This window comes from Danio rerio, chromosome 24, assembly GCF_049306965.1.
Source record: "Danio rerio strain Tuebingen ecotype United States chromosome 24, GRCz12tu, whole genome shotgun sequence".
Classification (NCBI taxonomy): Eukaryota; Metazoa; Chordata; class Actinopteri; order Cypriniformes; family Danionidae; genus Danio; species Danio rerio.
Window position 1 is genome coordinate 7662680 of NC_133199.1, and position 27321 is coordinate 7690000.

Sequence of the window (27321 nt, forward strand, 5' to 3'; positions counted from 1 at the left end):
AGTTGAATAAAATACTATTTTCCATTCATTTATTTCATTATAGAAGATTTCTTAAAAACGGCGTAAAAGTCTTGTCTTATTCTTGTGAACCCAATCTCATGTCTCGTCTTGTGCAATAAGCGCCTTCAGTTCTCCAAAATTTCACTATATGACCATGCAAACGGTCACTTAGCTTGTATTATTGGGTGTATGGTACACCATCTTAAGCATAAGTTTATAGGAAAGTAAAAAAAGGGACACAAATTGATGGGAAATAACATCTGTATTCAGCAAGCTTTGCTACTCTAATAACACATTTTTACCTCTGGCATAGAGTTTACTAGTATTTACACTGGAAATTATTACAATATGAAGAATAGCAATTAGCATCAGCTTACCAAAATGAATAGATTAACTATTAGCGTTCGCTTCCCAAAATACAATCTAATAATTATTAAATGCTTAACAGCATGCAGGAGAATTTATAGGCAGAATGCGTTTCCTCAGTGAGGGAATTGATGGGATGGTTGTCACAGATGGTTGTGTGTGTTTCTCTATCAGATGGGTTCACGTGGACTGTGTGAGGCAGGAGGGCACTAACCCTGACACCCAGCTTCAGGATGGGTACACCTGCAGAGCATGTAAGCAGGTGGAGGAGGAGACCAGACACAGTCAACCTGTCAGCAGCCAGGAGGCTTCTCTCACTGACCCAGAGCCAGCCGAAGGTGAGTACACACAGCTCACAGCGCTCAACATGCATCTGATCGGCTTGTTAGCCTTGCAGTTTGCAGTATTATTTGTAGAGCTTCTGTAGAATAGATGGCATTTATTTTGTGGAACTCAAGTGAAAAAAAGCTATCTATTTAAGTTAGGGAACCATAAAATCTAGTTTTGATCTGGGTTGTGAGACATAGGATACAGATGTGAAAAAAACAGGTGAAAGCATGGTCTTTGTGTAATCTGTCTAGAGGTGGTCAGCTGAGGCAGATTGCAGTTTGCTCCTGGCATTAACCTGCCTATCAAATTCATCTGCTGTGACCACTTGTCATCGGGTTACAAAGCAAGGGTCTTTCTTGCCCCTTAAGTGTTAAAATAGCACAAATGACGATGCTATGTGGTTGAATGCGTTTTGACCAGCTGAAATTGAATGCTTTCACACCCCTGTGTTCAGGGCTGAGATTTCCTGATTATTGGACTTAGATCAAATCATTCCTAGTTTTGATTTAACACATAATAAAATACATGATTTTCCTTTTTCATTCTTATTTCTTTTCTGCCCTTTTCTTGTTTTTTAATTAAAGGCAGTGAAACTTTTTATTTTGTCCTGAATTAGTTTCGTGAGCCTATAATGATTTATATTTAAGACTGTAGAATATTCAAGACATGTCAATTGAATGGGGAAAAGTGTAACAGTCAATATGGCAAATTAAGCTCCGCCCTCTAGTACAGGAGCCAATCATCAGTTGATATAGACTGACGATTCTCTGGACGAGGGGCTTGAACCAGATGTGAGTTTCTGCAGATTTTGTGTGATTCGAATGTTTAGAAATGAAACGATGGACACAGATTTTGCATTATTTGCTTACCATATAGTTTTTTGATTTGTGTTCTTGTGTGTTCTTGTGAATTAAAACATTTTTGTGATGATCACAGAAGCTATTGGCATGATTGCATGAACCTCTCTTCTGTCGGTGACTGTAATTGCAGTGTGTTTTTCAGTTCAGATAGAGACCTGAGCGTGTTAGCAGGTTGAGAAACACCACCGCCACATCTTTATACATCATTTATAATCTGCCCTAAATGAACGTTTGCATTTTTCAGTATCGTGTGTTGGGGGAGGGCCACATGGGTACCGTATACTCCCACCATGTGATGTCAGCATGAATTGAAAATTACTTTCTTTACTTTTTACATTTTTTATTTGAAGGGTCAGAGTTATCAACTCTGCGCATCGATGGATTTGCTCTTCAGTGTTTGGACTTTCAGCAGTGAAAATTAAACCACACTCACCTGAATTAAACTGAAATTTAGAATCTCTGAAAACCGGACTCCTGATTTGCCATATAAAGAAGGTGTTTGAGACTGAATTTTGCACGATTAGTGATTCGAAAAGTTACACAGTTATGTTTGCAGCTGTACTTATTGTATAGGCATTTGTAATAATAATAATAAGAGCACTCTAAGATTACAGATTATATGTTAGCATATGAGTTAAATATTGGTAAAGTTTTGCTGCATAAATTATGCAGTGCTTTGTTGGTTAACAAGGGTTTTAAAAATCTATTTGGAACCTGACTGGAAACCAGTGCAAAGATTCCAAGATAGGAGTTATATATTTGCTAACCCTTGAAATCAGGGCTTCCCAATGTATCGTTTCAGCATATCGTTTCATTTGCAATGGTCACATTACAAGCATAGGCTAGTCTAGATTACATTCTAGTCTAGATTATAATGTATCATTTCACAAGTGTTTTTTGAGGCCCGTGATTGTGTGAGGTTTTTAAAAACATTCAGGCATAGGAAATTGTACCGTTTGTAACTTTAACAAATTAATAATGATTCTTTTATTGAATTGATTATAAAACAAAGACTATGCAGTCTTATTTGACATTTAATTATTCAATTACTGTACCTGACCTGATACCTAAAGTTTGACTCATTTTAAAATTGAAGTCTATTTAAAGTTCAGAAAGCAATTTATTTAATTTGTATGTTTTTTATTATTGAATTTATCCATGCTTGCGGATTGTTTATTATGTTTTATGTGTTCCTATACAGAATTATCCTAATTAATTAATTCTTTCGTCATTCAACTCATCTAGTGAATTAGTATTCATATTGCAATATATACTGCAGAATAAAAACAAATATTGCATTTATCTAGAGTTGATTGAGCATCGATCAGTATTGTAAATGTTTGGCGAGTGTAGATTGTTTGATTGAAAGAAAAAAGTAAGATTGTTTACTAACGTTTGTGTTTTACACACTACAGGTGCTCTTATCATTGGCGCTGCTTGGTTACAACCTAATTTTTCCTGCCCTTAGATTGCATTGATCATTATGGAAATTAGCTTCTTCATGTTTTTTATTTCATTTTATTATTATTTGTGCAGAGTTTGCATTCTTATGACTGCTTTTATTGCTTGGGCATTGCTCTCTCATTGTAAATTGCCCTCTTTAGTAAAAGTGGTTCGCAGTGTTTTGTCATTCCTGAAATCTATTTTTGGTCCGTTCATAACATCTTGCAGTGTGTCATAATTTCGAAAATGCTTTTCAGTTGCCATTTCGATTTGAGTTCAATGAGCTCAAGTTTTTGAGTTCCCAAAAAGATTTTGGTAATACTATGTTTTATATTTTTTAAAGGGCACCTATGATTAAAATCATATTTTGTAAGCTTTTTGGACAGAACTTTAGGTACAGTAGTGTGTCCACACAGTCATATTGGGGTGATGGAAAGAAAACAAGTCTCTTTTTTAAAATTTCCCGATGTTAAAATAGGATCCAAATCCCTCCCATTTTGAAGCTGACCGCAACGTGATGTAGGAGTGGGGTTTCCCCGCCCACCAAATTGATTGACAGCAGTGTATTAACATGTCTCCAAAGTATTGCATATAATCATATCAACAAGACAGGTCATGCGCAAAGCACCTGGGATTAAAATATCTGTTCAGCTCTCTATGATCATTAGTCATCATCAAATGTGATCAAGAATGAGTTTTACAAGTTTAAAACGTTTTTTAAAAAAGTGCATGCTTGTAATAAAATACAACAATTTTACCATCTTTACTTCATCCCCACAGCCGCATGTCAATACAATTATAAAAGAAGAATCTTCAATTCCAGTTTGTGGACTTAAATCAGGTTTATTTTGTACGCTAACATAACGGATATCCATTCAGCAGTGGATACTAACGTCTATCCTGTCACATTTGAAACAGTGCAAAGTTATATGTGTACGCTGTGTGTGTGCGTGAACTTTGTAACAACATTGTGTGTGACTCATCTTTGCAGAAAGGCCTGAATTAACTCCACAACAAATACATCAAATAATCATTGGGAAAGTTCTTACTGTAAAACACTGTAAAACCCAACAGTCAACTTTATCAAATGAAATGAATGTAGTTAACTCAAAATTTACTGAAAGTTTATTCTACTCATTTGAAAAGAGTTTTGAACTCAGTGTTGAAGGTAAAGAGTTCATTAAATACCTCATTACTTCAACTTAAATGAAGTAAGTTCATATTGCTCATATAGATTAGTTTTTGACTCAAATGGTCTGTAGCAATCGGTTTCCTCGATCGGTTTGAGTTCCCTTAACTAATTGGGTTTTACAGTACTCGTTTGGTTTGAGTTCTCTTCATTTATCGGGTTTTACTGTGCTCAAATAGCTTTTTTTACTCAAATGTAGTAAGTTCACACTACTCATTACAATTAGTTTTTGAACTTAAACGGTTTGTTGCAATATGTTTCCTCAAATGGTTTTAGTTACCTCAACTCTTTGGGTTTTACAGTGTATTTCTCACGAACGTCACGTGAGATCTACTTCCTTCATGTCTGTCACTGTGCTGTTTATCTGACGCAGCTGAGGCGGCGATTGAGGCACACTCTGACAGGCATATGGGAACAGTGGTCAGGGAAAACAGGCACCAAAAACAGCTACATTGTGTTCAGAGCTGAAAATCCAATGTTCAGAAATAATAAATAATCTAAAGGGTGTTTTGAGCTGAAACTTTAAAGACACATTCTGGAGACACAAAAAGACTTAAATCTTAAAAGTGGGTAAAATAGGTGAGCTTTATAATAACTACAATGCTCTATAAAATTGAAGTTGAACCAAGAAATTTAATCAGTTACTGGCTTCTGGTGCTGCCAGTGCCAGCTGGTAAGCTATTTTCATGACCCTTGAAGCTAAAAGCAAAATTTGTTTTCCTTGTGCCCATTATTAAGAACTGCAATGACATTGGACTCTTCCTGAAGCTTGATGGCACACAGATGAATTTGCTGTGTGCCTTTCGCAATGCTAACATCCCCCAACTGCACCTTATTACCAATGCTTTTTTTTTTCTTCCTGTGGGCCTGTGGTGGGGAGTTGATATATGTTGGCATGTGGTTGGCAGAAAAGGATACAATCAGACCCGGCTGTAAGGGCTCTTTGTAAAGCCAGTCATGCCGGCAGCAATGCACTGGGCCACTGCCAGCAGCTAGAGGAAGCAATCATCCCATTGTTGGGCCCCCAAGAGAGATGACTCTAATCAAGACAGAGACGCCCACCTGTTAACCAACCCTACCACACCCCCGCTTCCTGATAAACACACAACGAGCGCACACATGCACACGTACATACTAGGGTTGTCACGACACCATCACTTCAGTAGCTGGAAGCTAATTTCACTGTCTCTGTGTCAATATTAACACCACAGCAAAACTAATATTTAAATTAATTTGGTCACCCTCAGGCCATCCAGTGTGTAGGGTTTTTCCCTTCACCAAAAGGATGTTACAGCTCATATAAAAGTGTATCTGTATAAAAAAAAAAAGATAATTATTTGTGTAAACAGTTAAAATAATGAGGAGAACTCATGAAAAACAAGAATTATAGATTTAAAGTGCCCCTAATATGGATTATAAATGGTTCATATTATGATTTGGGGACTCCCTAACAACAGGCGGATATGCATGCTAGGTCTAAAAACACTTTCATTCTCTTATAATATGCTTGTATTTTTACCTAATTATCTTGATGAATCCCATATGATTTGCATGACACTAATCTCCAGTAATTAGTGGGATGATCCAGTATATTGTGGTTGTTCTGCGGTGTGCAGTGCTTGTCAGAAACAGAACCCCCATTACCAATACTGGGTTAAGTGTTAAAACAATTAGCCATAGGTATACAGCAGGGGTTTTTAATGTTTACATTTAAGTTCCAAATCTTACCTTTTATTTAGATCAAAGAGCTTAGAATGACCACTTAATAGAACGTTCCAATGCAACCGCAGCGCCCAGCAACAGCCCTGTGATTTCGCTATTTTGGAGTGAAAGCGGTCGGCTGTCCATTGGATCTTATTGCTATCGCGATGGCAAGCAGCTGCTTTGTTTTTATTTATTTATTTAAAAAGCATATTAAAGCTGAGATACAACCTGAAAGATGACAATACAACACTTACTATCACAATCATCAGCACTTTTAATAGTTTAGTTTACAGACTTATAATATGCTGTTGTTCTATTGGAGTTTTCATTCCAAAATGGCGCCTCGCTATGTTTCCCAAATTGCACTAGAGTGTCGTCTCTTAGTGATTCTATGCTCCTTGTTTAGATCAAAGGTCCAAAACAACAATCTGGATGCAGCCATGATGATGCAAGCAGAGATTGCATATCTCAGAGATGCAACGTCAGACACTATGCACTCAATGGAGCCAATTCAATTCAATTCATGTTTATTTCTAAAGCTTTTTTACAATGTAGATTGTGTTACAGCTGCTTAACATGGAAATTCTAGTAAATTGAAACAGCTTCAGTTTAGTTTTCAGAGTTGAAGTTCAGTTTAGTTCAGTTCATTATGGTTTAATTTTCACTGCTGAAAGTCCAAACTCTGAAGAGCAAATCCATCGATGCGCAGCTCCACAAGTCCCAAACCAAGCAAGTGGCGACAGTGACCTTACCAGTTGACGAAAGTGAAGGAGAACAAAAAGAAAAAGCTAGTGATGTCACTGTTAGCGGCAGGGTTAGGGGTGGGGTGTAGGTATGGGCATTAAAAAGCATTGCATGCAGATAGCAACGGCACCAGGTCTGCATTTTTGCGTCCCTTATGTCTTTATTTTGTGGATACTGCCGTTCAAAATGTGTTTCGTTTCATAGTGGCGTTTCAAATTTCCACTCTTTATAACTCCAATTTTCCTATTACAAATCAAGCAGAATGCAAGAATACAGCACCATCTGCTGTTAAAAACTAAGCTCAAAATTGATTCAAGAGATTATAACGATGCGTTTGGAAAATCTCAAAATCGATGCAGAAAAGATTTCTCAAAAACATTTCGCCACAGCTGTAATTCTCAGCATGTGTTGTTACTTAACTCTTGAGTGATCTGGCTGTTGAATTACAATGTTTACATACAATTACAAGATTCTTATGAATCACCTTGAAAATAATCTATTCTAGCGCAGAAGCATAGATATACACTCACCGGTCACTTTATTAGGTACACGTGTCCAACTGCTCATTAAAGCAAATTTCTAATCAGCCAATCACATGGCAGCAACTCAATGCATTTAGGCATGTAGACATGGCCAATACAAGCATCAGAAGGGGGAAGAAAGGTCATTTAAGTGACGTTAAAAGTGGCATGGTTGTTGGTGCCAGACGGGCTGGTCTCAGTATTTCAGAAACTGCTGATCTACCGGGATTTTTACACACAACCATCTCTAGGGTTTACAGAGAATGGCCTGTGCCACGAAAAATTAAGGCAGTTCTAAAGGCAAAAAGGGGTCCAACCTGGATCTAGTAGTGTGTACATAATAAAGTGGCCGGTGAGTGTATGGATTTGTATCAATGCAAGAAAAAGAATGTGCTAATATAAACACCCAATGCGTAAGTTTGTCTTTCATTTCCGACAGTCTAGGTGATGCTTAACATAGACTCTCTTCTGTGAAGTAAACATTTGCCTTGTCAGGGAATTTTCTGTGTGACTGGTGGACCAGTAAATGAAATAATCTTGTTAGCCTTGTGTTGTGTTGGCAACCTCTTTTTGAGCACTGATAGGTCACATGTTAGACGGGGGTATTTTCCCAAGAGTGCCGTAAAACGACACCACCCATCTGAAGGCTTTGTAACCATGGATGCATGATATCATCAGTGATTCATCCTGATACGCTTGAAAGAAGCCATAGTCATGCTTACTCACATGACCAAGTGCACAAACAACACAATCACCTGCGCTTGTGCACAGATGGCTGATGGCAGCCGCTTAGAGAACTGCTTCTTTCATGATGTTATGAAGTGTTAATCTGTAAGGCTGGAGGCTAAAGCCCATCTGATGTCATATCCACACTGGGAATGATAAATCCTTTAAGTTGCTCTGCTTTGGTCTCAGGCAGTGTGACAGTGTGTCAGGTGAGTATCGACGAGTGAAGTCGGTGTGAGGACTTGTGGGAGTTTGCAGGCCCGGAGGCGCACCTGATCAGCAATAGTACAATGTTTGAAAGCCAGCATCAGTGTGCAGAATCCGTCAGCAGGACTTTGCTGCTCTCTGGAGAAGGAATGTGTTTGTATCCTGTTAAAAGCGCTTCTCCCTTGCCTGTTCAGTCAGACTGCAGTCATTGTGCATCGTTGCCTCGTGACCTCAACCGCCTTTCCTCTTGTTTGAGCTCTACATGTCCACTGAGGTACCCCAAGGCCTGTTTACTACATGCTGGGCTGCTCTTGAACCTCTCACTTCCCTCAGTGGTTCACTGCAAATCTGTGAGCCAGGAGTCTACAGTACGTCCATTTTATGCGCATTACTTATTGAAAATTACTCTGTGTGACCATGGAAAAACATTCAAGCAGACGAACTGTAGTAGTGTTTAAAAAAAAACGCTGCACATACCCAAATGTTTCTACACTTTGTTATTATGGGAGAAGGCAGCCATGCCTCTCTCCATGGTTAGAGAGTTGGACTTGAGATCCAAATGTTATAGGTTTGAGTCCCGGCACCAGCAGGGATGGTTGGGGAGACTGAATAAATACCCACCTCTATACCATGGTGGTATACCTCGGGATTCCCTTGAGCAAGGCACTTTAGGTGACATCGGATGAGATTTTCACTTGGTAGAATTTTGTATTGTTTTGTTTAGCTGTGTTTCTGTTTTGTCTGATTTATATTTGAATGCATTTCACATAATGGTTGCTACAATGTCAAGCAATGCTAATTTATACACAGCGATTTATAAACAGTGCTCAGCATAATTAAGTACATCCAGGGCTTAATTTGTGTCGAAACACTCCAGATCCAGTACCTCTGAAATTTGATCCGGCTCCTGATTTTACCGTTCCCTCTCCTCAACCCCCCTCCTCCCCTGTCCGCTGTTCACCTTCTCTTTCTTTCGCGACTCCTCAACCCTCTTCACTTTCGTCCACAACAACCCCAAACCCCCCCCACCCATCTATCTATCTATCTATCTATCTATCTATCTATCTATCTATCTATCTATCTATCTATCTATCTATCTATCCATCTATCCATCTATCCATCTATCCATCTATCCATCTATCTATCTATCTATCTATCAATCATCTTTTTTAAATATATACATTTTTTTTCAAATGTTGTAGTAAACATCTAGACTGATTTATTGAGTATGAGCTTTTCACAGTACTGTGGTTTATGATGCTGTGGGTAACCTTTTTACACACTGGTTCTCTACTGGTTTGGCCACAGGCACATTATCCCACGGTCACATATATAATATACATAAACCTAACGTTGTTGCCATCTTTCTGTGTGACTTTCTGTGCGGGAGCGCTGGATACACATTGTGCCCCCACCCCCAGTTATTCCATTCGTGCCTTGCTGCTTTCCACATTTCTTGAACTAGACCCTTGCATCCTGCAAATGAACTGTCTGCTGCATCCCATCTGAAACGGCGTTTGAAAGAAAATGTGTTTTTCTCACACACACACACAAACCTCATCTGACAGAAGCATCAACAGATTTCACACACGTCTTTCAAAATTAAAGTCTTGCATCACAAAAGCACTCCACGTCCAGCGATGCCTCTGGGTCCCGACCCACCAGTTGAAAAACACCATTCTAAATGATATTAATAGCATGTTGTTACTCTTCTTGTGATTATACCGCATCTATTACGGTCACTTACATCATTTATTTTAGTTTATGACAAAATATTAAGCGCATGTGCTATTAATTATGCATTTTAAAGTGCAGGACAAACTCCAACATTTAATGTGTTTGTATATCATGTAGATGGGGTGGTATGGAGGTGACATAGTGGTCTCCTGTCAGAGTAGGTACCAATACCCTCTCAATTGTACTCCAAAGATGAATTTCACTTTACACTAGTGATGTATTTCCTATTAAATTGGAAAATCGTGTAGGGGTTATAGTGCTTCTCGTGTCATCTCCTCTCCTTGCAAGGAAGGAGGACAATGGTAAAAAAAAAATTATGCCCAAGCCATCAAACTGACATCAGCGGAGAAGAAATGCAGAGTGGAAGCAGTTTCTTTTTTATTATTAAATATAATAAAGACAAGATTTTTCTTTTTCTTGCATTAATTAATTGTTCATCTCACGATTAGCAATGTGTGCTAAACCAGGGGTTCCCAAACTTTTTAGCCTGTGACCCCCAAAATAACAATGTCAGTGACTCGCAACCCCTATTTTTCAAGGTGGTTATACTGTAAATATATAAACGTTGCAGACACAACTATTATGATGTAACACATAAATGCAAAAGTCTATTAACTATATATATATATATATATATATATATATATATATATATATATATATATATATATTTTTATATATATATATATATATATATATATATATATATATATATATATTTTTTTTTTTATAGTCATTTATTAATTTAATTACATTTTAATATAAAAAGAAAAGGCTGATGACTGATTTTTATTTGTATGTTGTTGTCTATTTAACACAACTATTAACCTCTGTGGGTTATGAGTAAAATATGGTCTTTCAAATAGTTTATTAAAATTTATTTAAGTCATTAAGCGTCCCCCACTCTGAGAAACCCTGTTCTAAACCATCTTGTTCAATATATTACCTGTAATATATATATATATATATATATATATATATATATATATATATATATATATATATATATATATAATATTAATATAGCTATTATATCCAACGCTTATAAGTAATAATAAGTAATAATAATTAAATTGTATCATCATGAGATGTGATGATATGCATGTATGTGTGTTCATAGAGTTGCTTCTCTAAAAAAATAGTTCAAAAATCATGCTTTGTATTATAAATAACGTTTTGTATTTTAAGTAATTGTTTAATTAGAAAAACAACTCCCACTCAAAAGCGTTTTACGTCTAAAAACATTTTAAATCTCCTCTCCCTTGCATCACACTGCTTTGGTCTAAATCCCTGCAAGTCTAGTAAGAGAGACCTAAGTCAATAGTTGTGGAACTAAGTTAGGTTGCTGTACAAGCTATTTAATTTTATTTTATTTAGTCCACGTAAACAGGAAGTTGCTGAGTCTTAATTTTAGTATGTTGATGTACTCCCAACTGAAATATTGAGCAGGCAGCAGGGTGCGTCATTTCCTAATAGCAAACTAACAGTAAGGTATTAATATGCAGTTGCTATGAAAGCCCTCAGGTTGACGTCAACAGAAGGACCGCCACTCCAAACGCAGAGGCAAATAGTTGGATTTTGATAATCTAAACTAACAATTGTTTTTAGTGGAGTAACTTTCATGGATTAATTATTGACTTTAAAGGTTATTGCACACTAAATCCCAAATTGTCTGCCTTAATTTTTGCACGTTAAAAAAAGTAATACGACCTCATGTTGTAAAATTGAATTCAATTGAATCAGTTGTATTGACACACTGCCTACGGAACTTTCATCCATCATAAAGTCTCTGTTCAGGATTTATTTACGTACGTAAACATAAATGTATGAAGTATCATAAGCAATGTCTCAAAATTAAACTGTTTTCCTGAAATAAGCTTTGCTTGTCAGGATAATCCAGCACAGATCTTTGATAAGCAGAATAGCTCTCCTTTCTATCTATGCATTACAGGATGAACACAGTATGTAGCCTATTTCTCTTTATACTTTAGAGAAGAGGAAGAAGAACAAAGTATCACTGATCGAATTGTCTCCGATATATTTAACGTTATTTTGGGAATTGCGTGCAAGGTTTGTGTATGTGACAATTTTCGTATGTGAATACTGAAAAAACGCATACGAAAATTTCGCACTTCAGTGTGAAAAAATCTTAAAAATCAGAATAACAAAAAAAAAATGTTGATTTCATGCAAACTTTAACATTGAATAAGGTGATTATTTATTGCGTAGAGATGATGACAATGCATTTTCCAATGAGTTAACTATGAAAAAATATGCTTGATAAATCGTAATGTCTACAATAAACACAATCGCTGTTATGGCACAATCACAGTTTGACTTTCCTCTGTGTATATAAAGCCTTAAAAGTACAATTTCAGCTTGAAATATTTGTGTCCCCCTCAAAAATTGCTCTTACTCCTCAAAAACTGTTATGAAATGTAGGCACATGAGTGTTATCAGGTAAAAGCATTTGTTATAGCGTCTTATTCTAGGTTTGTTGTAGAGTTCTTTGTCTGAGAGAGGGTATGATATTCTCTAGACCGTGACTTGTCCGCCTGGGTTAAAAATAGCTAGCAGCTCCAAACCAGTGGGGCTTTCATCTTCCCTGTGCAGCTTGTAGATTGTAAGACGTTATCAGGACACCACAACAACTTCTTCTCTTTAGCTTTCTAAATGAAGGCCAAGCTTGATTCTCAATTTGTTGATGGCTTTATACTGTTTGAACCACCCCTGGTTAGATGTATTAGTATGATACACATTGCTGATAAAGGGTATCATGCAAAATACTTTACCTGCTTTCTTGCTAAATTTAAACTTCTACAAATTCTGCTAAGTTTGAAATCCTATCAGCATATGCAAGGCACAGCGTTTGGGCTCAGTTCTAGCAGTTATTCTAAAGTCTTACATTTAAGTGATTAATGAAGAGCGGAGAGCATGGCTTGTGTTTGTTTATTGGTTTCAGTGTGCCCCGTATGAGACCATCTCAGCAGTGTCTAACAAGAGCAAGGCTCGTAAATATGTTGTCATGGTGATGCCTGGCACAGTGGGCCACAGTGGCAGCTAGAGTATTCCCGTTCAGAGTGAAGGGAAGTGTAAATGTATGCTGGAGGAGGGGGGAAAGAGAGCACAGTTAAATTTGATATGCGAAACAGATATGGACAGTAGAAAATGATGTAATTTCTAATTTGCTGTTGTACATTCGTTCTGTTAGCATTCATGCAATGTTTTCAAAGACCACATGATGAATTGAGCATTTAAGAAAAATATTATTTGAAGATCAAGTTAACCAATCTATTTAAAATCAGGGTTTTTATATACAGTTGAAGTCAGAATTATTAGCCCCCCTGTTTATTTTTTCCCCTAATTTCTGTTCTGTTCTGGGAAGATTGTTTCACACATTTCTAAGCATAAGAGTTTTAAAAACTTATTTCTAATAACAGATTTATTTTATCTTTGTCATGATGACAGTAAATAATATTTTACTAGATATTGTTCAAGACACTTCTATACAGCTTAAAGTGACATTAAAAAGTTTAACTAGGTTAATTAGGTTAACTAGGCAGGTTAATGTAATTAGTCAAGTTATTGTATAATGATGGTTTGTTCTGTAGACTATCGAAAAAAATAGCTTAAATTGGCTAATAATTTTGTCCCAAAAATGTTTTTAAAAAAATTAATAACTGCTTTTATTCTAGCCGAAATAAAACAAATGAGACTTTCTAAAGAAGAAAAAATATTATCAGACATACTGTGAAAATGTCATTGCTCTGTTAAAAATCATTTAGGAAATATTTAAAAAATAAAATCAAAAGGGGACTAATAATTCTGACTTCAGCTGTATGTGTGCATAGATGAAAATAGAAAAAGAATAATTCAGTAAATAAAACATTCCAAGGTGGTTTTCTTGCAAAACCTAATGCTTCTCTTTCCTTTCTAGATGTCTTCATGTCTGTAGAGGAAGTACAGGAGGCTGAGGGGGAAGTGGTGTTGGAGCCAGAGCCCAGTGCAAGTCCACTTGCTACACTGCCAGACAATTTTCTCTCCTGTAAGTCTTTCTGTCTTAGTCAACTCTTTCAGTCGATTACCCATGTTCTGTATTGGTGTTTATTTGGCACAGAGTCTTTAGATTTGTGTTGTATTTGCAGCTACTGAACCTGCCCAGGAGATCCAGGTTACTGTCACTCTGACAGAGGGTCCCGATCCTCCTCCGTGCTCTTCCACTGCAGTGGGTGTATCGTCCTTCTCCTTCCAGGCCTCCACCACTACTGAAGACCACATCCAGGAAAGCAGTCTCATCGGTGCTTTGGAAATGGGGAAGGAAAGCGAGGATAAACTACCTGAAACTACAGAGGAGGAACCCGAACCGAACGTTTCAAAAGCTCTTCCTGCTTTGCCAACCAAAGAAACGTCCCCCATGCACACTCTGGCGCAAGAGGAGGAACCTATGGATGTGTATTCCTCGGACCCCTACAGTATGAAGGATAAAAGGATGACAGAAGCTGCTGTCGAGGATCCTGAGCAGAAACAAGAGCATGAAAAGCCGGAGGTACCAGATCCCGAGGTCACTTCTATCATACCTGAGCCTGAAAGTGTCCCGCTGATCCCAGAGAGCAGTCCTACCATGGAAATGGACACTACACCTGTCAGCGAGCGCAGTTTTTCCAGCTTCAGCTCCCCCGTTGAGGATAAGTGCCTCGTCTTGAAACATTCCCCGGGGCTCTCCTCTGAAGGCTCAATCAAGTTGACCCAATCCCCTTTTTCCACCGAAGCCTCACCCAGGGGGTCATCTCAGAACCAGACGCCTACCCACGGCCTGAATGCAGCGGGGTTCAGCCCCAATGTTTCCAACACAACGTTCTTCCCCCTTACGCCCAAGATAGGTATGGGAAAGCCAGCCATCTCCAAGAGGAAGTTCTCTCCGGGGAGACCAAGGGTAAAGCAGGTAAATCTTTTACATATCGTGCTTGTTGAAGGCTACTTATTTAGCCTCGGTCCCTTTAGGACTGCGATTCTGTCTGTGATCCCCAATTTTCAGCCACAGAGTAATTACTCCTTTGCTCTCCATGTTCCTTCGTCACATTGATTAGTGCCAGAGCGTAGCGTGTATTAATTAACATGGAAAGGCTCTTACTGTGCTCTCTCTGGCTCAGCCGCTGCCTCGCTCACTCATTCTTTTTCTAGCTCTCTCCCCTGCTTCCCAGCTTTCCCCCCACTGCCCTTCTCAAATACATCACTCACAGTATCCTGGGAGAGAGGGGGGGCTGGGAGTTGGCTCCAGAGTCAGGGGTTTATGCTAGTGGAACATAAAGGAGTCTTTTTGGAGGTGTGTAATTCGGATAACTGCTCACCGAGCTGGAAAGCACAGCACAAACCCATTTCCCCTTTGAGCTCTGGAGCAGGGAGGATGCCGCAAACATCTTTTTAGGGCCTTCTAAGTTGTCATAAATCTAAATGAAACCTGGCATTGCAGTGTCTCGGTGCCCAATAGAGTAAACGTCAAGCTACAATTAATTCACACATACTTTAAAACGACTTGCTCTGTCTCGCTGGTGGTCAACTTGGCATCTCACTTTGGGATAATTTGAAGTTTCTTTCATCTGATCGGAAGACCAGGGCTGTTAGGTTACCAAGCCTTGACCTAATGCAGAGTATACAGTTAAGTGAATGCAAGTATGAATGCTTGGCTGTTGTGTAGGACTGCGCAAAAATATAAATGCAATTTCACCAGATAGCTTGAATAGCTTGTAAAGAGTTTATAGTTTTAGATCGATTGGGATGTTTTTGTGGGGGAGCATATCTGCATAAAATATCATTTTAAAAATGCCAAGCATCTAGTTAAACACAACAGACAAACGATGCAAGTCGACAATCATTTTCTGCAGTCAAACAGTATTCAGAAGCAAAAGTTAAATAATCACTGTATTATACTAATAATAATAGTAGTACACTACCTGATAAAAGTCGCCTATCCACACTTTAAGAACAACTCAATTCAGTTCACCTTTATTTGTATAGTGCTTTTACAATGTAAATTGTGTCAAAGCAGCTTCCCATAGAAGATTAGAGTAAATTGAAATTTTTTTTATGAGCTGTAATGGTGCCATTAATATTTTCAGTTTTACTAACTTATATCATTCTGCTAATCTCTACAACTTCCAAAAACATATTAGTAAACCCAGTCAGCAAACCAAAACCTGATTGTCTTTTTGTTCTTTACATAATGCTTCTTCACAAAAGCATAAGGTGGTATGTTAGTCATATGACACTTGTTTCACACACAAGTGCTATGACACTTTTTTTCTACGATATGTTTCAGGTAGGGCTGTACGATATTGGAATAATCTGACATCGTGATATCTTATTTTTGTGCGATTTATATATTGCCATATGAAAACAATTTCGGCAGATGACTTGAATAGCTCTGTTTGGAATAAAATCATTACCTTTGATTGGAATACTCTCATAGAGGAGTCAATTAAAGAAACTGCGAGAGTAAAAAAATAGAGCAGAAATGAAAGTGTAATAAAATGTCAAGAAAATTGAAATAAGTGGTCAGATATACAGTGATACGATATTATTATGCTCACGATAATGATAGATCACGATATCAGCAATATATCATATGAAAACCATCCACAATATATCAAGATATTTGTAAATGAAGTTGGAAAAATGCAACTGCAACATTGATATGTGTTCGATGCGCGATTACAAGAAGCGCCACCCTTTGTACAGTACTGCTGCCCAAGTGGTAAATGATAGCAGTCAGTGCAAGGCTGATGAATTAATTCAGATCTTTCGTACCTTTAAATAAATATCAATACTTAGCTACATCGAAAATGTATAGCGGGTGGATTTATAACAATAAATCAGCATATACATTTGGTCGTGCCCTTATAATTGAATAATTATATGTAACAGAAAATGTTAACACTACAATCTTCATTGCTGATCAACTATAAAAATCCCAACTCCACTTTGCAGATGCTGCGATGTGACTATTGCGAATGCACACATTTTGATATCAATGCTGAATTGATATATTGTGCAGTTCAGGTCTAAGGTATTAAGCATACCTAAAGAAATAAATCAAGATAAAGCTTATTCTTGGGTAACTGTGATGGTAACAAACCTTAGTACTCAAGTAGGCAATAGAGTTATAAATGTATCTACCTTTTTATTTATAAAGATAAATAGGTTTAAAACATTTAACATACTTATTCATTGTATCTGGACAGCGTTTTTGAAATCGCTTGTGATAGAATTACTAGAGAGCATATATGTGTATATATGTTTGGCTCTGGTTGCATTTCTCTCTGTAAGACGCGCCATCTGGGCAGAGTGTAATTTGAAGGGTGGGCAGCTGTCATTGGCTCCAACTGAGATTTCCGGTTTAGTGTGTGTAAGTGCGCTCATGAGTGTGTGGGCGCCCCTGTGTTATCGGGTTTGTGTAATAGAAAGAAAGACTTCATTTTGTTTTGGAAATTAACCTTCAACGTTTCTTGAGGTAACATCCTGTTGATTCTCTTCAGAGATGTTTGGGAATGGTTTCCTGTCTGAAATTTTGCAACATTTTCTGAATCCTGTTGGGGTTGAGGATTAGTTTGTTGGTTTTTATTTGGAATATACACTGACCGGCCACTTTATTAGGTACACCGTACTAGTACCTGGTTGGACCCCCTTTTTCCTTTAGCCTTAATCCTTCGTGGCACAGATTCAGCAAGGCACTGGAAATATTCAGAGATTTTGGTCCATAATGACATGATAGCATCACACAGTTGCTGCACATTCATGATGCAAATCTCCCGTTCCACCATCTCCCAAAGGTGCTCTATTGGATTGAGCACTGGTGACTGTGAAGACCATTTGAGTACAGTGAACTCATTGTTATGTTCAAGAAACCAGCCTGAAATGATTATCCTGCTGGAAGTAGCCATTAGAAGATGGGTACACTATGGTCAGGTACTCTGGTAGGCTGTGGCGTTGACACAATGCTCAGTTGGTACTAATGGGTACCAAAGTGCTCCAAGAATACACCCCCACATCATTACACCACCTCCTTCAGCCCTAAATCATTAATACAATGCAGGACAGATCTATGCTTTCATGTTGTTGATGCCAAATTCTGACACTACCATCCGAATGTCGCAACAGAAATCGAGACAATTTCACTGGATATTCACTGGATATTTTTTTTTGGACCATTCTCTGTAAACCCTAGAGATGGTTGTGCATGAAAATCAGCAGTTTCTGAAATAATCAGATTAGCCCATCTGGCACCAACAACCATGCCACGTTCAAAGTCACTCAAATCACCTTTCCTCCCAATTCTGATGCTCAGTTTGAACTGCAGCAGATCGTCTTGACCATGTCTAGCAGTTGGACTGGTGTACCTAATAAAGTGGCCGGTAAGTGTCTGGTATCTGAAAGAGATTTTCATTTCCTTATATTGCCATATAAGTCACGTTAAAGTGTCTCATGGGCTTTTATCCAAAAAGAAAGTGAGTCTTGATTAATTTCATAGTACTTTGCACCATATTTGTTCTTTTTGAAAAGCCTCAGGACTGGAAAACTGACATTGCATGACTGTCCATTACCAATTCAGTTGTTTTTCCTCTCATATTCGTTACTTAACCAGATTTTATTATTTACACTATGGCTACACAAGCATGTTAGCATGATGCTATTTGTTTCTCATTTGCCGCCTTCCTCTCACTCTTTTAACTCATGTTTCATGGAGAGCTATTCTGTTTCTTCTTTTTCTGTTTTAATGATGATAATTCTTTGGTCATGTGCTTAAGGAAAAGTAATTTGCTTCATTAAATACTATTGTTTTTGTTTGAAAGCATGTTCTGGGTTCAATACAAGTTAAACTCAAACATTTGTTTATTACCACAGAAAATAATGCAAAACTATTTAGTGTCGTGGAAACATAGCCAATTGTATTAGTTTTTTCCTTATTAATATATTGCTACAGGCATGTGGATTTCGTTGTGTTACAGCTGGGAAAATAAGTATTGTACATGTTACCGTTTTTCTCAGAAAACATATTTTTAAAAGTGCCGTTGACTTGAATTTTTTCCTGGAAGTTAATAAATCCATATATGCAAAGACAACTAATCCAATTAGTTTGAAAAATTAAGTTATGTTTAATAAAATTCAATGACGCAATGAAAAAAGTATTGAACACATGAATAAAGGGAGGTGTAGAATAGCAGTGAAAGCCCAAACAGCCACTGAAATCTCTTAGTATCTCTTAGTTATTGTAAATTAATATTCGATGAGTCAGTCCAACATCGACTGTACATTAGCAGGATGTAGATGAAAATAAAACCAGGGTGGACTTTTCAGAAAGACAATGATTCAAAACACAGCTATTGAAACAGGTTTGGGAAACAGGTTTGGTAAAAGGCAATGATGAGAACATTTTAAGTTTTGGTCGAACTCTTTAAGGCTTTATATATGTCAAGTCAATATGTCAAGCTGCTGTGATCAACTCTTTGTTATGTTTTTCAGTGAATATTAAATTAGTGAGGGAGCTGCCGTTTACTTTGTTTTTTTATTGATATATTTTTATAAGTTTAAAAAATAGCTTCAAGATAGAGTAATTAGTAATCTGATTACTTTTTACATTTAAGTATTTAATTTTCCAGTAGTATTTAGTACTTAGGAATCTATTACTTTTTTAAGTAAATTACCCAACACTGGGTATTCCACATAAGACATTTTTGAGATTTTATTGACTTTATTTTGTTTTTATGTTTATATTGTTTGAGTTTTTACCAAAATCTGGTTCAATTACATGTAAACAGCTTCTTTAGAAATAATATTTCCAGGAAAAAAAAGCATGACATGTCAATACTTAATTTGCTCGATGTACAGTTGAAATCAGAATTATTAGCACCCCTTTGAATTTTTTTTCTTTTTTAAATATTTCCCAAACGATGTTTAACAGAGCAAGGAAATTTTCACAGTATGTCTGAAAATATATTTTTCTTCAGGGGAAAGTCTTATTTGTTTTATTTCAGCTAGAATAAAAGCAGTTTTTTAATTTTTTAAACACCGTTTTAAGGACAAAACTATCAGCCCCTACAAGCTATATTTTTTTTCGGTAGACTACAGAGCAAACCATCATTATACAATAACTTGCCTAATTGCCCTAACCTGCCTAGTTAACCTAATTAACCTAGTTAAGCCTTTAAATGTCACTTTAAGCTGTATAGAAGTGTCTTGAAAAATATCTAGTCAAATATTATTTACTGTCATCATGACAAAGATAAAATAAATCAGTTATTTGAGATGAGCTATTAAAACTATTATGTTTAAAAGTGTGTTGAAAAAAAAAATCTTCTCTCCATTAAACAGAAATTGGGGGAAGAAATAAACAGGGGGCTAATAATTCTGACTTCAACTGTATATGACCGTATTATTGTGTGTGGTAATCGACAGCATGTCAGAGATTAAGTTGTATTGAAGCTCAGACATACCTTATAGTAGCGGTTTGGGACAAAATGATACATGACAGCGTATAGTAATGTAACCAACCCACAGCTGTTATTTATTATTTATAATTCAGAAATAATTTTCATTTTGTAAAACAAAAAAGGCCTTGCGGGGGTTTGTGTTATGCATTGTAATTACACAGACTATCCCTCATTAGCTCGTTAAACAGGCTAAATGCTCCCCATGACGCTTTGCGCTTTTCGAAATTCTGTTTTTCCTCAAAGAGCTGCTTGTTGTCATGCTGACACCATCACGCTTGTTTTGAACAAACAAATAAACAAGGTTGTTTCCATGGAGGCGTAATAATAACGAGGATTTAGCAGACCTACAAAACTAAATCTCACACAAAGCAAGCAGCTTCTCATTTTACATTGCGTCACTGTCATGTTTCAGGAATTTGTCCCAAACGCAGTACCTTACATTATTTGCTCGGTATGATGCATTTGTGTATTGCACTCATTTGACATGCTGTGTTCTTATTGCTGACTATCACATTTACGTTGCTGCATTTTGTCGCCCCTCATCACCTTCCTCCCTCCGTCTCTTCTCCGCCGCTCTACCTCAGGGTGCATGGATTAACCGTAGCGCAATGAGCTCGCCGTCCTGGTCGCCAGAGCGCTCGGATGCTTGGGACAGCCCTAAGACCAGGCCGATGCACGGGCTGCCCGTCTGGACCATGAGATTGGTAAATGAGGGAAAGGGTTTTTTTTTTTTTGGCTCTGCAGGGGTTTGAGCTTTTATTGGGGGTGTGGGTCAGAAAAGATCCACTGGTTTAGGCTAGAAGGTAAGCTCAAAAATGGTGAGGAATTATCAGCAAAGAACTCAAGTGGTTATGCCATGGATTTATTTTATGTAGTGTAGAATTCCGATCTTGATACATGTTTTTTGTTGTTGATTTGATGTGTCATGCTGGAGTTTATACAAACAAGCTTTCCATTAGAATATGGAAAATGGCTGCAGGGGTCATCCAGTAGTTGAATCAGCCATTATAACTAATATTACAGCCACTTTGTGATCTCTGGTGAAAAGCTTGATATATGTGTGTGAATGGGTCTTTAAAGGTAAACACACTATGGAAAACGGCCAATAACAAACAGTTTGCACACGTTACTATGGCTGAAGTTGCAAAACAGCTTATCTGAAGTGGTGAAACCCAGACACTCAAATATTGCTTACAAACCAAGCATAAGAAAAGCAAACACTTTCTATTGCCATGTCTCTATCACAGTATAACCTCTCCCTGATGGCAAAATGCCTTTTAAAAGTGGTTACGCCTAATATATACCCACAATCACTGATTGGCAACAAGTGTGTTGCTAGCTCAGTCTCATAGGTTTTATTTCCCCCTATTGATACATCCAGGTTTGTGTACAGTTTTTTTTAGTCTTTGTTTATTATTATTACATTATTATACTGTTCTTTAGTATGTGATTTGTAAGGTTGGAATGTGAAATGACAGGTGGATTGGTGCTGCGCCAGCATTAATGCGGTCTATGTACCAGTCCGTTGTGGTAGAGAAGGACCTGAGCCGAAAGGCAGAGCTCTCGATTTACCGGTCAATCTATGTTCCTACTTTCACCTATGGTCATGAGTTTTAGGTTAATGACCGGAAAGACAAGATCTTGGATAAAAGCGGCCGAATTAAGTTTTTTTGCAGGTTGACAGGGCGCAATCTTATAGATAAGGTGAGGAGCTCTGTAACCCGAGGTGAGCTCAGAGTAGAGCCGCTGCTTCTCTACATCGAGAGATGTCAGCTGAGGAGGCTTGTATATCTGTTTCGGATGCCTCCTGGACATCTACCTAGGGAGGTGTTCCAGGCATATTCCCTCAGGGAAGACCCAGGACACGCTGGAGGGACTATGTCTTTGGGCTGGCCTGGTAAAGACTTGGGATCCCCCCTGGAGGAGCTGGAGGAAGTGTCTGGGGAGAGGGAAGTGTGGGGTGCTGCCCCCTGACCCGGCTCCGTAAAAGCAGATGACAATGAATGTGAATGAATGAATTGTAGCCAAATAAGTCTTTCAAATAACAGAAAATGTGCCAGTTTTAAAACAGTAATTCACAACACCAACCCAGACAACATATTACATTCAACTTACATTCAACTATCAAAAATGTTTATAATTATCACTTTTTTTAGACTTTTCAAAGTTAGAAGTTGTTGAAAGGAAGATTAACATCCCATAATGCAGTTAAAAAATATATATTTTATAAGAAATAAATGGGGAAAAATAAAAAAATAACAGCGTAACGTGGAAAACTTTACAGTGTATGCATGAATGTATACTTATATATGCATTAACCACACATGCTCATTGGAAAAGCAAAGTCCGCTCAAAGACACGCTGACAGGACATTTTTATATGACATGCTTATTCCTGCTGCTTGCAATTGTGCTACTGAGCTGTCAGGGCAACACTGTCAACAGTAACACCTCTCAACTCATTACTGTCAATAAAATTTTAGTCAAAAAATTAGTTTATTTTTCATATAGTTCAATTTAAATCATTTTTGGCCCAGTATTTTTGTTTGGGTGCATCCCTGATTAATGCAGTCTTTCATATAATGGCATGTTCGCATAACAAACTCTGCACATCTCTCCAAATGCATGTGCACGAGACACCAGAGTTGCATCCTTCCCATTGCAGCAATATCTCATCAGAATTGCTCTTCCACTCTGGCTGCACTCGAGCAGATTTAGAGGAGTGCCTTCCTTAACCCTCGTCTATTTTTTCCCTCTCCATAATTCATTTCTGCACAAATTAGACTCAGACTGTAAAGGCGACCGAGTGCGCCAAGCTTCCTTAGGCAATCTCTCTAAATGAAGTTGACGTCTCCTGTCTGAGTAGTGCTGCTTGGCTACAGTGAGGTAATTACCTGGGAGGAAGTGGGAATTGGGCCAGAGTTTCAGCCTCGATGCAAACGCAACGTGACACCTTCAGAAGCAGGGCGAGTTGGCAGAAGCCTGGCCTGAAATGTGATCTGTAAGTCAGTGTAGTGTTCAGGGAGTCGGGCCGAACCTCAGAGGGTCAGGTCTGGGGATGGGTGGATGAGTTTGTATCACAAACACAGATGCAACGGGTTTGGTGCCTTCCAGAAAGGTTTTAGGTTTGGTGGTAATAACTTTAGAGCTTATTCTGTGTAGAAATTAAGTGATTTTTTTGTGTGTGTGTGAATTTCATTATGGTATATTGTTAATATTTTTATTTATGATCTATTAAAGAGTAAAAATGTAGCAGAAAATAATAAACATTTAAATATGGAAATAAAATATTTTATCAAAAGGAGTGGTGATGGTGCTGAATTACATTTTTTTCTTCAGTGAAATCTTCTGATCGATAGTATTTTTAAAAAAAGTTGATATATAGAGGGGATAATAAGTATTGAACACGTCACCGTTTTTCTCAGAAGGCATATTTCTGAAGGTGCTGTTGGAAACAGCCAAAGAAATCCATATCTGCAAAGAAAACAAATCTAATTAGTTTACAGATTAAGTTATGCCTAGGCCCACACGGAATCTGCGTGTGCAGGAATCCTTAGATTTCCGCTGATTTTTAGCCCATCTAAAGTCTATTTATTTTCTTGTGTTAATGTGTGTAAATTTATATTTATTCAGTTTTGATATTAATTTCAGTATTATTATTGACTAATAGTGGAATTACCAACCTGCGTCACACATGACGTCACACAGGTTCAACCTCGCAAAGCGGTTGCAAAAAGGGACCGGTTGCAATAGCAAACATGTCGTCTTGTGCGGTAGGATGCCAAATTCGAGTCTAAAAATCGAAAACTTAACTTTACCGTACACCCCACTGCTTTTAATGCCAACTGCAGACGTCTTTGGCTAAAAGCCATCACAAGAGCTGAATGAAGTGAGGACCTAACGAAAAAAACTCGCAGTTCTCGTTTTATATCAGACAAGTTCACGCTATCATACACATTACTCGTTTTTGATTGCAGCAATGATTTCAGCAAAAACAGTTAAATATGGTGAATTAAACTTCGGACACTGAATGCTTAGAATGAAATGTGGAACTGTACGTTCACATACCCTGCCATACAGGTGCAGTTCGCTGTCAGAATGCAGTTGTTTTGCTTGTTGATGATTACCCAGGCCTTGTATAGCTCCGTCTTCTTTCCTTGTCTTTGGCTAGGCAGAACCCTGGTTTTTAGGACTACAAAGTTTTGAATCTTGTGATCATGGAACATTATTTCTTGCACATGACCACACAGAATAAAATTGTTGGCATCCAAAGACTTGTAGGCCTTTAACTTCTCTCTTGAAAAATCACTTGGAGTTTTAATGAGACAGTTGTATATTTTGGGCTGAAAGCTTGGCCATTTCTTATCCAACATCCATTGGGAGGGTGCTATCACAAATGGACCTTTCAGACGAACGCTGGTCATTTTAACGTTAATTTTGCAGAATAACTTCTTTTTACTGGGTGACAAGCTGTTATAATACACTGTAAGCATTATGTAAATAATATCATGGAACATTATTTCTTGCACGTCTCATCCTGTCTTCCGGATGAGACGTTAAACCGAGGTCCCGACTCTCTGTGGTTGTTAAAAATCCCAGGATGTCCTTCGAAAAGAGTAGGGGTTTAACCCCGTTATCCTGGCCAAATCTGCCCACTGGCCTCTGTCCATCATGGCCTCCTAACCCTCCCCATATTCAATTGGCTTCATCACTGTCTCCTCTCCACCAATCAGCTGGTGTGTGGTCTGGCGCAAAATGGCTGCCGTCGCGTCCTCCAGGTGGATGCTGCACACTGGTGGTGGATGAGGAGATCCCCCCCATTGTGTAAAGCGCTTTGAGTGCCCAGAAAAGCACTATATAAAATGTAAGGAATTATTATTATTATTATTATTATATAATTTATAATCGATATAAATTATCTCTAATACAACAACAAACTCTGTACCGCATCAGATGTCATTCCCTTATTGTAAATGCTACCACTCTGCAACCTCGCTGCACAGCATCCTGAATGTTTACATGCCGGTAAGTCACCTATATGAAAATGTTCAAATGATTTATTTACAATACAGTTTATAAAGGAATATTTTCCTTCTTTGTCGTGGCAATAAAAAAGCCTCTTAATGATCAAGAGACAAAGTTTTACAAGGTTTACTTCCAAAAAGGTTTTATTCTTTGCAATGAAATGAGAAGATTCTTTATGGCCCTAGTTATTCGAACTAAAATGAAACGCTTGGAAAAGTATAAACACATGAAGACGCTAGCTCTCTGCAGCTCTCAAATGGTCGCCCAATGAAGCTAAGCAGGTCTGTGCCCAGTTAGTACCTGCATGGGAGACTACATAGGAAAGCTAGGATGCTGCCGGAAGTGGTGTTAGTGAGTCCAGCAGAGGGCACTCAACCTGTGTTCTGTGTGGGTCCTAATACCCCAGTATAGTGAAGGGGACTCTATACTGCTCAGTGAGCGCCGTCTTTCAGATGAGACGTTAATCTGAGTTCCTGACTCTCTGTGGTCATTAAGAATCCCAAGATGTCCTTCGGATAAGAGTAGGGGTTTAATCAGGGCATCCTGGCTAAATTTGCCCACTGGCCTCTGTCCATCATGGCCTCCTAACCATCCCCATGTTATAATTGGCTTTATCACTCTGTCTCCTCTCCACCATTCAGCTGGTGTGTGTGGTGTGCAGTCTGGCGCAATATAGCTGCCGTCGTGTCATCCAGGAGGATGCTGCACACTGGTGGTGAATGAGGAGATCCCCCCAATTAGGAAAGTGCTTTGAGTGTCCAGAAAAGCGATATATAAATACAAGGAATTGTCATTATTATTAAGAAAAGGAGGTGTAGAAAGGCAGTGAAAGCCCAGACAGCAGCTGAAATCTCTCAGTAGTTATTCAGCAACCTTCTGCCCTTCTACATTATCAGGAGGATTAAGATAAAACCAGGGTGGACATTTCAGCAAGACAATGATCCAAAACACAGCCAAGGAAACTCTCAAATGCTTTCAGAGAAAGAAAATCAAGCTTAGGAATGGCCCAGTCAATCCCCTGACTTGAATCCAATAAAAAATACAAATAAAAAATTTGATTTGACAGACATGACCCACAGAACCATCAGGACTTTTACACACTGTTAAAGTCTGTGAAAAAATCACACCTAAGCAATTGATGTGTCTACATTCTCACTATGAGAGGCGTCAATAAACTGCCATCACATAAAAAGCCTCTTATATCTTGAGTATATAAAGTATTAAATACGCTGCAATGCTTTCTCCTTGTCATTTTATTGTTATTACACTTAACTAATTTTTCAGATTTGTTGGTTGTGCTTATTTTTATGTTTGTATTGTTTAAGTTCTTATCAAAATCTGGTTCAATTTCATGTTAGAAGCTCCTTTAGAAATATTATTCCTAGGAAAAAAAACATGACGTGTCCAATACTTATTTTTCCTGCTGTATGTGTTTGAAACAAGCATATCAACATACATGATTTGTGTAAATTTCTACCTCTGTTACTATATTTCTACTAAGGTTTAAAGCAGACTTGATATATTATAACTGACCTATATTTCCCAAACTCCCAATTTTCAGAAGTGTGCCTTAAATGAAGTGAAGTAATATCCTGTCTCTGTTTGCTAGGGTCGTGGATCTGGCTTTCCTGGAAGGCGACGACCCAGGGGAGCTAACCTGTCTGGAAGAGGTGGCAGGGGACGCTCCAGGCTAAAGATGGAGAGCAGCCCTGTGGTCACCCCAGGGGTACGAAGCCCCCACCTCTACACGCATAAATAAAACAGCACTCAGATGTGCTTAATGCTCACATTAAAGCCTGAGAAATGCACTCACGCTCAGCAGAGCTTCAGCAGCAGTTCCCGGCCCAAATGGCCTTTTCAAAATAGCAAATGCTGACATTTCCCCCAACACAAATGACTTGTGATGGGGGAGAGCGAGCCAGAATGTACTTGGCTGCCAATATTATAAAATGGGTAATTTGATTCTCAGCGGTCATCTTGTAGTTT

General features: G+C 38.1%; 1 protein-coding gene across 19 annotated transcripts in view; it reads left to right on the forward strand.

Moving 5' to 3' along the window:
- kmt2ca (lysine (K)-specific methyltransferase 2Ca) overlaps positions 1-27321 on the forward strand; it is a 213316-nt gene that overhangs the window by 114828 nt on the left and 71167 nt on the right. For 15 of the 19 annotated variants that reach the window (XR_002456618.3, XR_012399696.1, XR_012399697.1 and 12 more), the window contains exons 12-16: positions 541-704; positions 13765-13872; positions 13973-14769; positions 20896-21015; positions 26945-27061. Coding sequence is in view for 16 of the 19 variants with exons in the window: in XM_005162545.6 (XP_005162602.2) it covers positions 541-704; positions 13765-13872; positions 13973-14769; positions 20896-21015; positions 26945-27061 (1306 nt within the window). In the remaining 3 variants the exon portion in view is untranslated. The remainder of the gene's footprint in view (positions 1-540; positions 705-13764; positions 13873-13972; positions 14770-20895; positions 21016-26944; positions 27062-27321) is intronic. The other 4 variants (XM_005162548.6, XM_073941418.1, XM_073941416.1 and 1 more) reach the window with 1 other exon arrangement.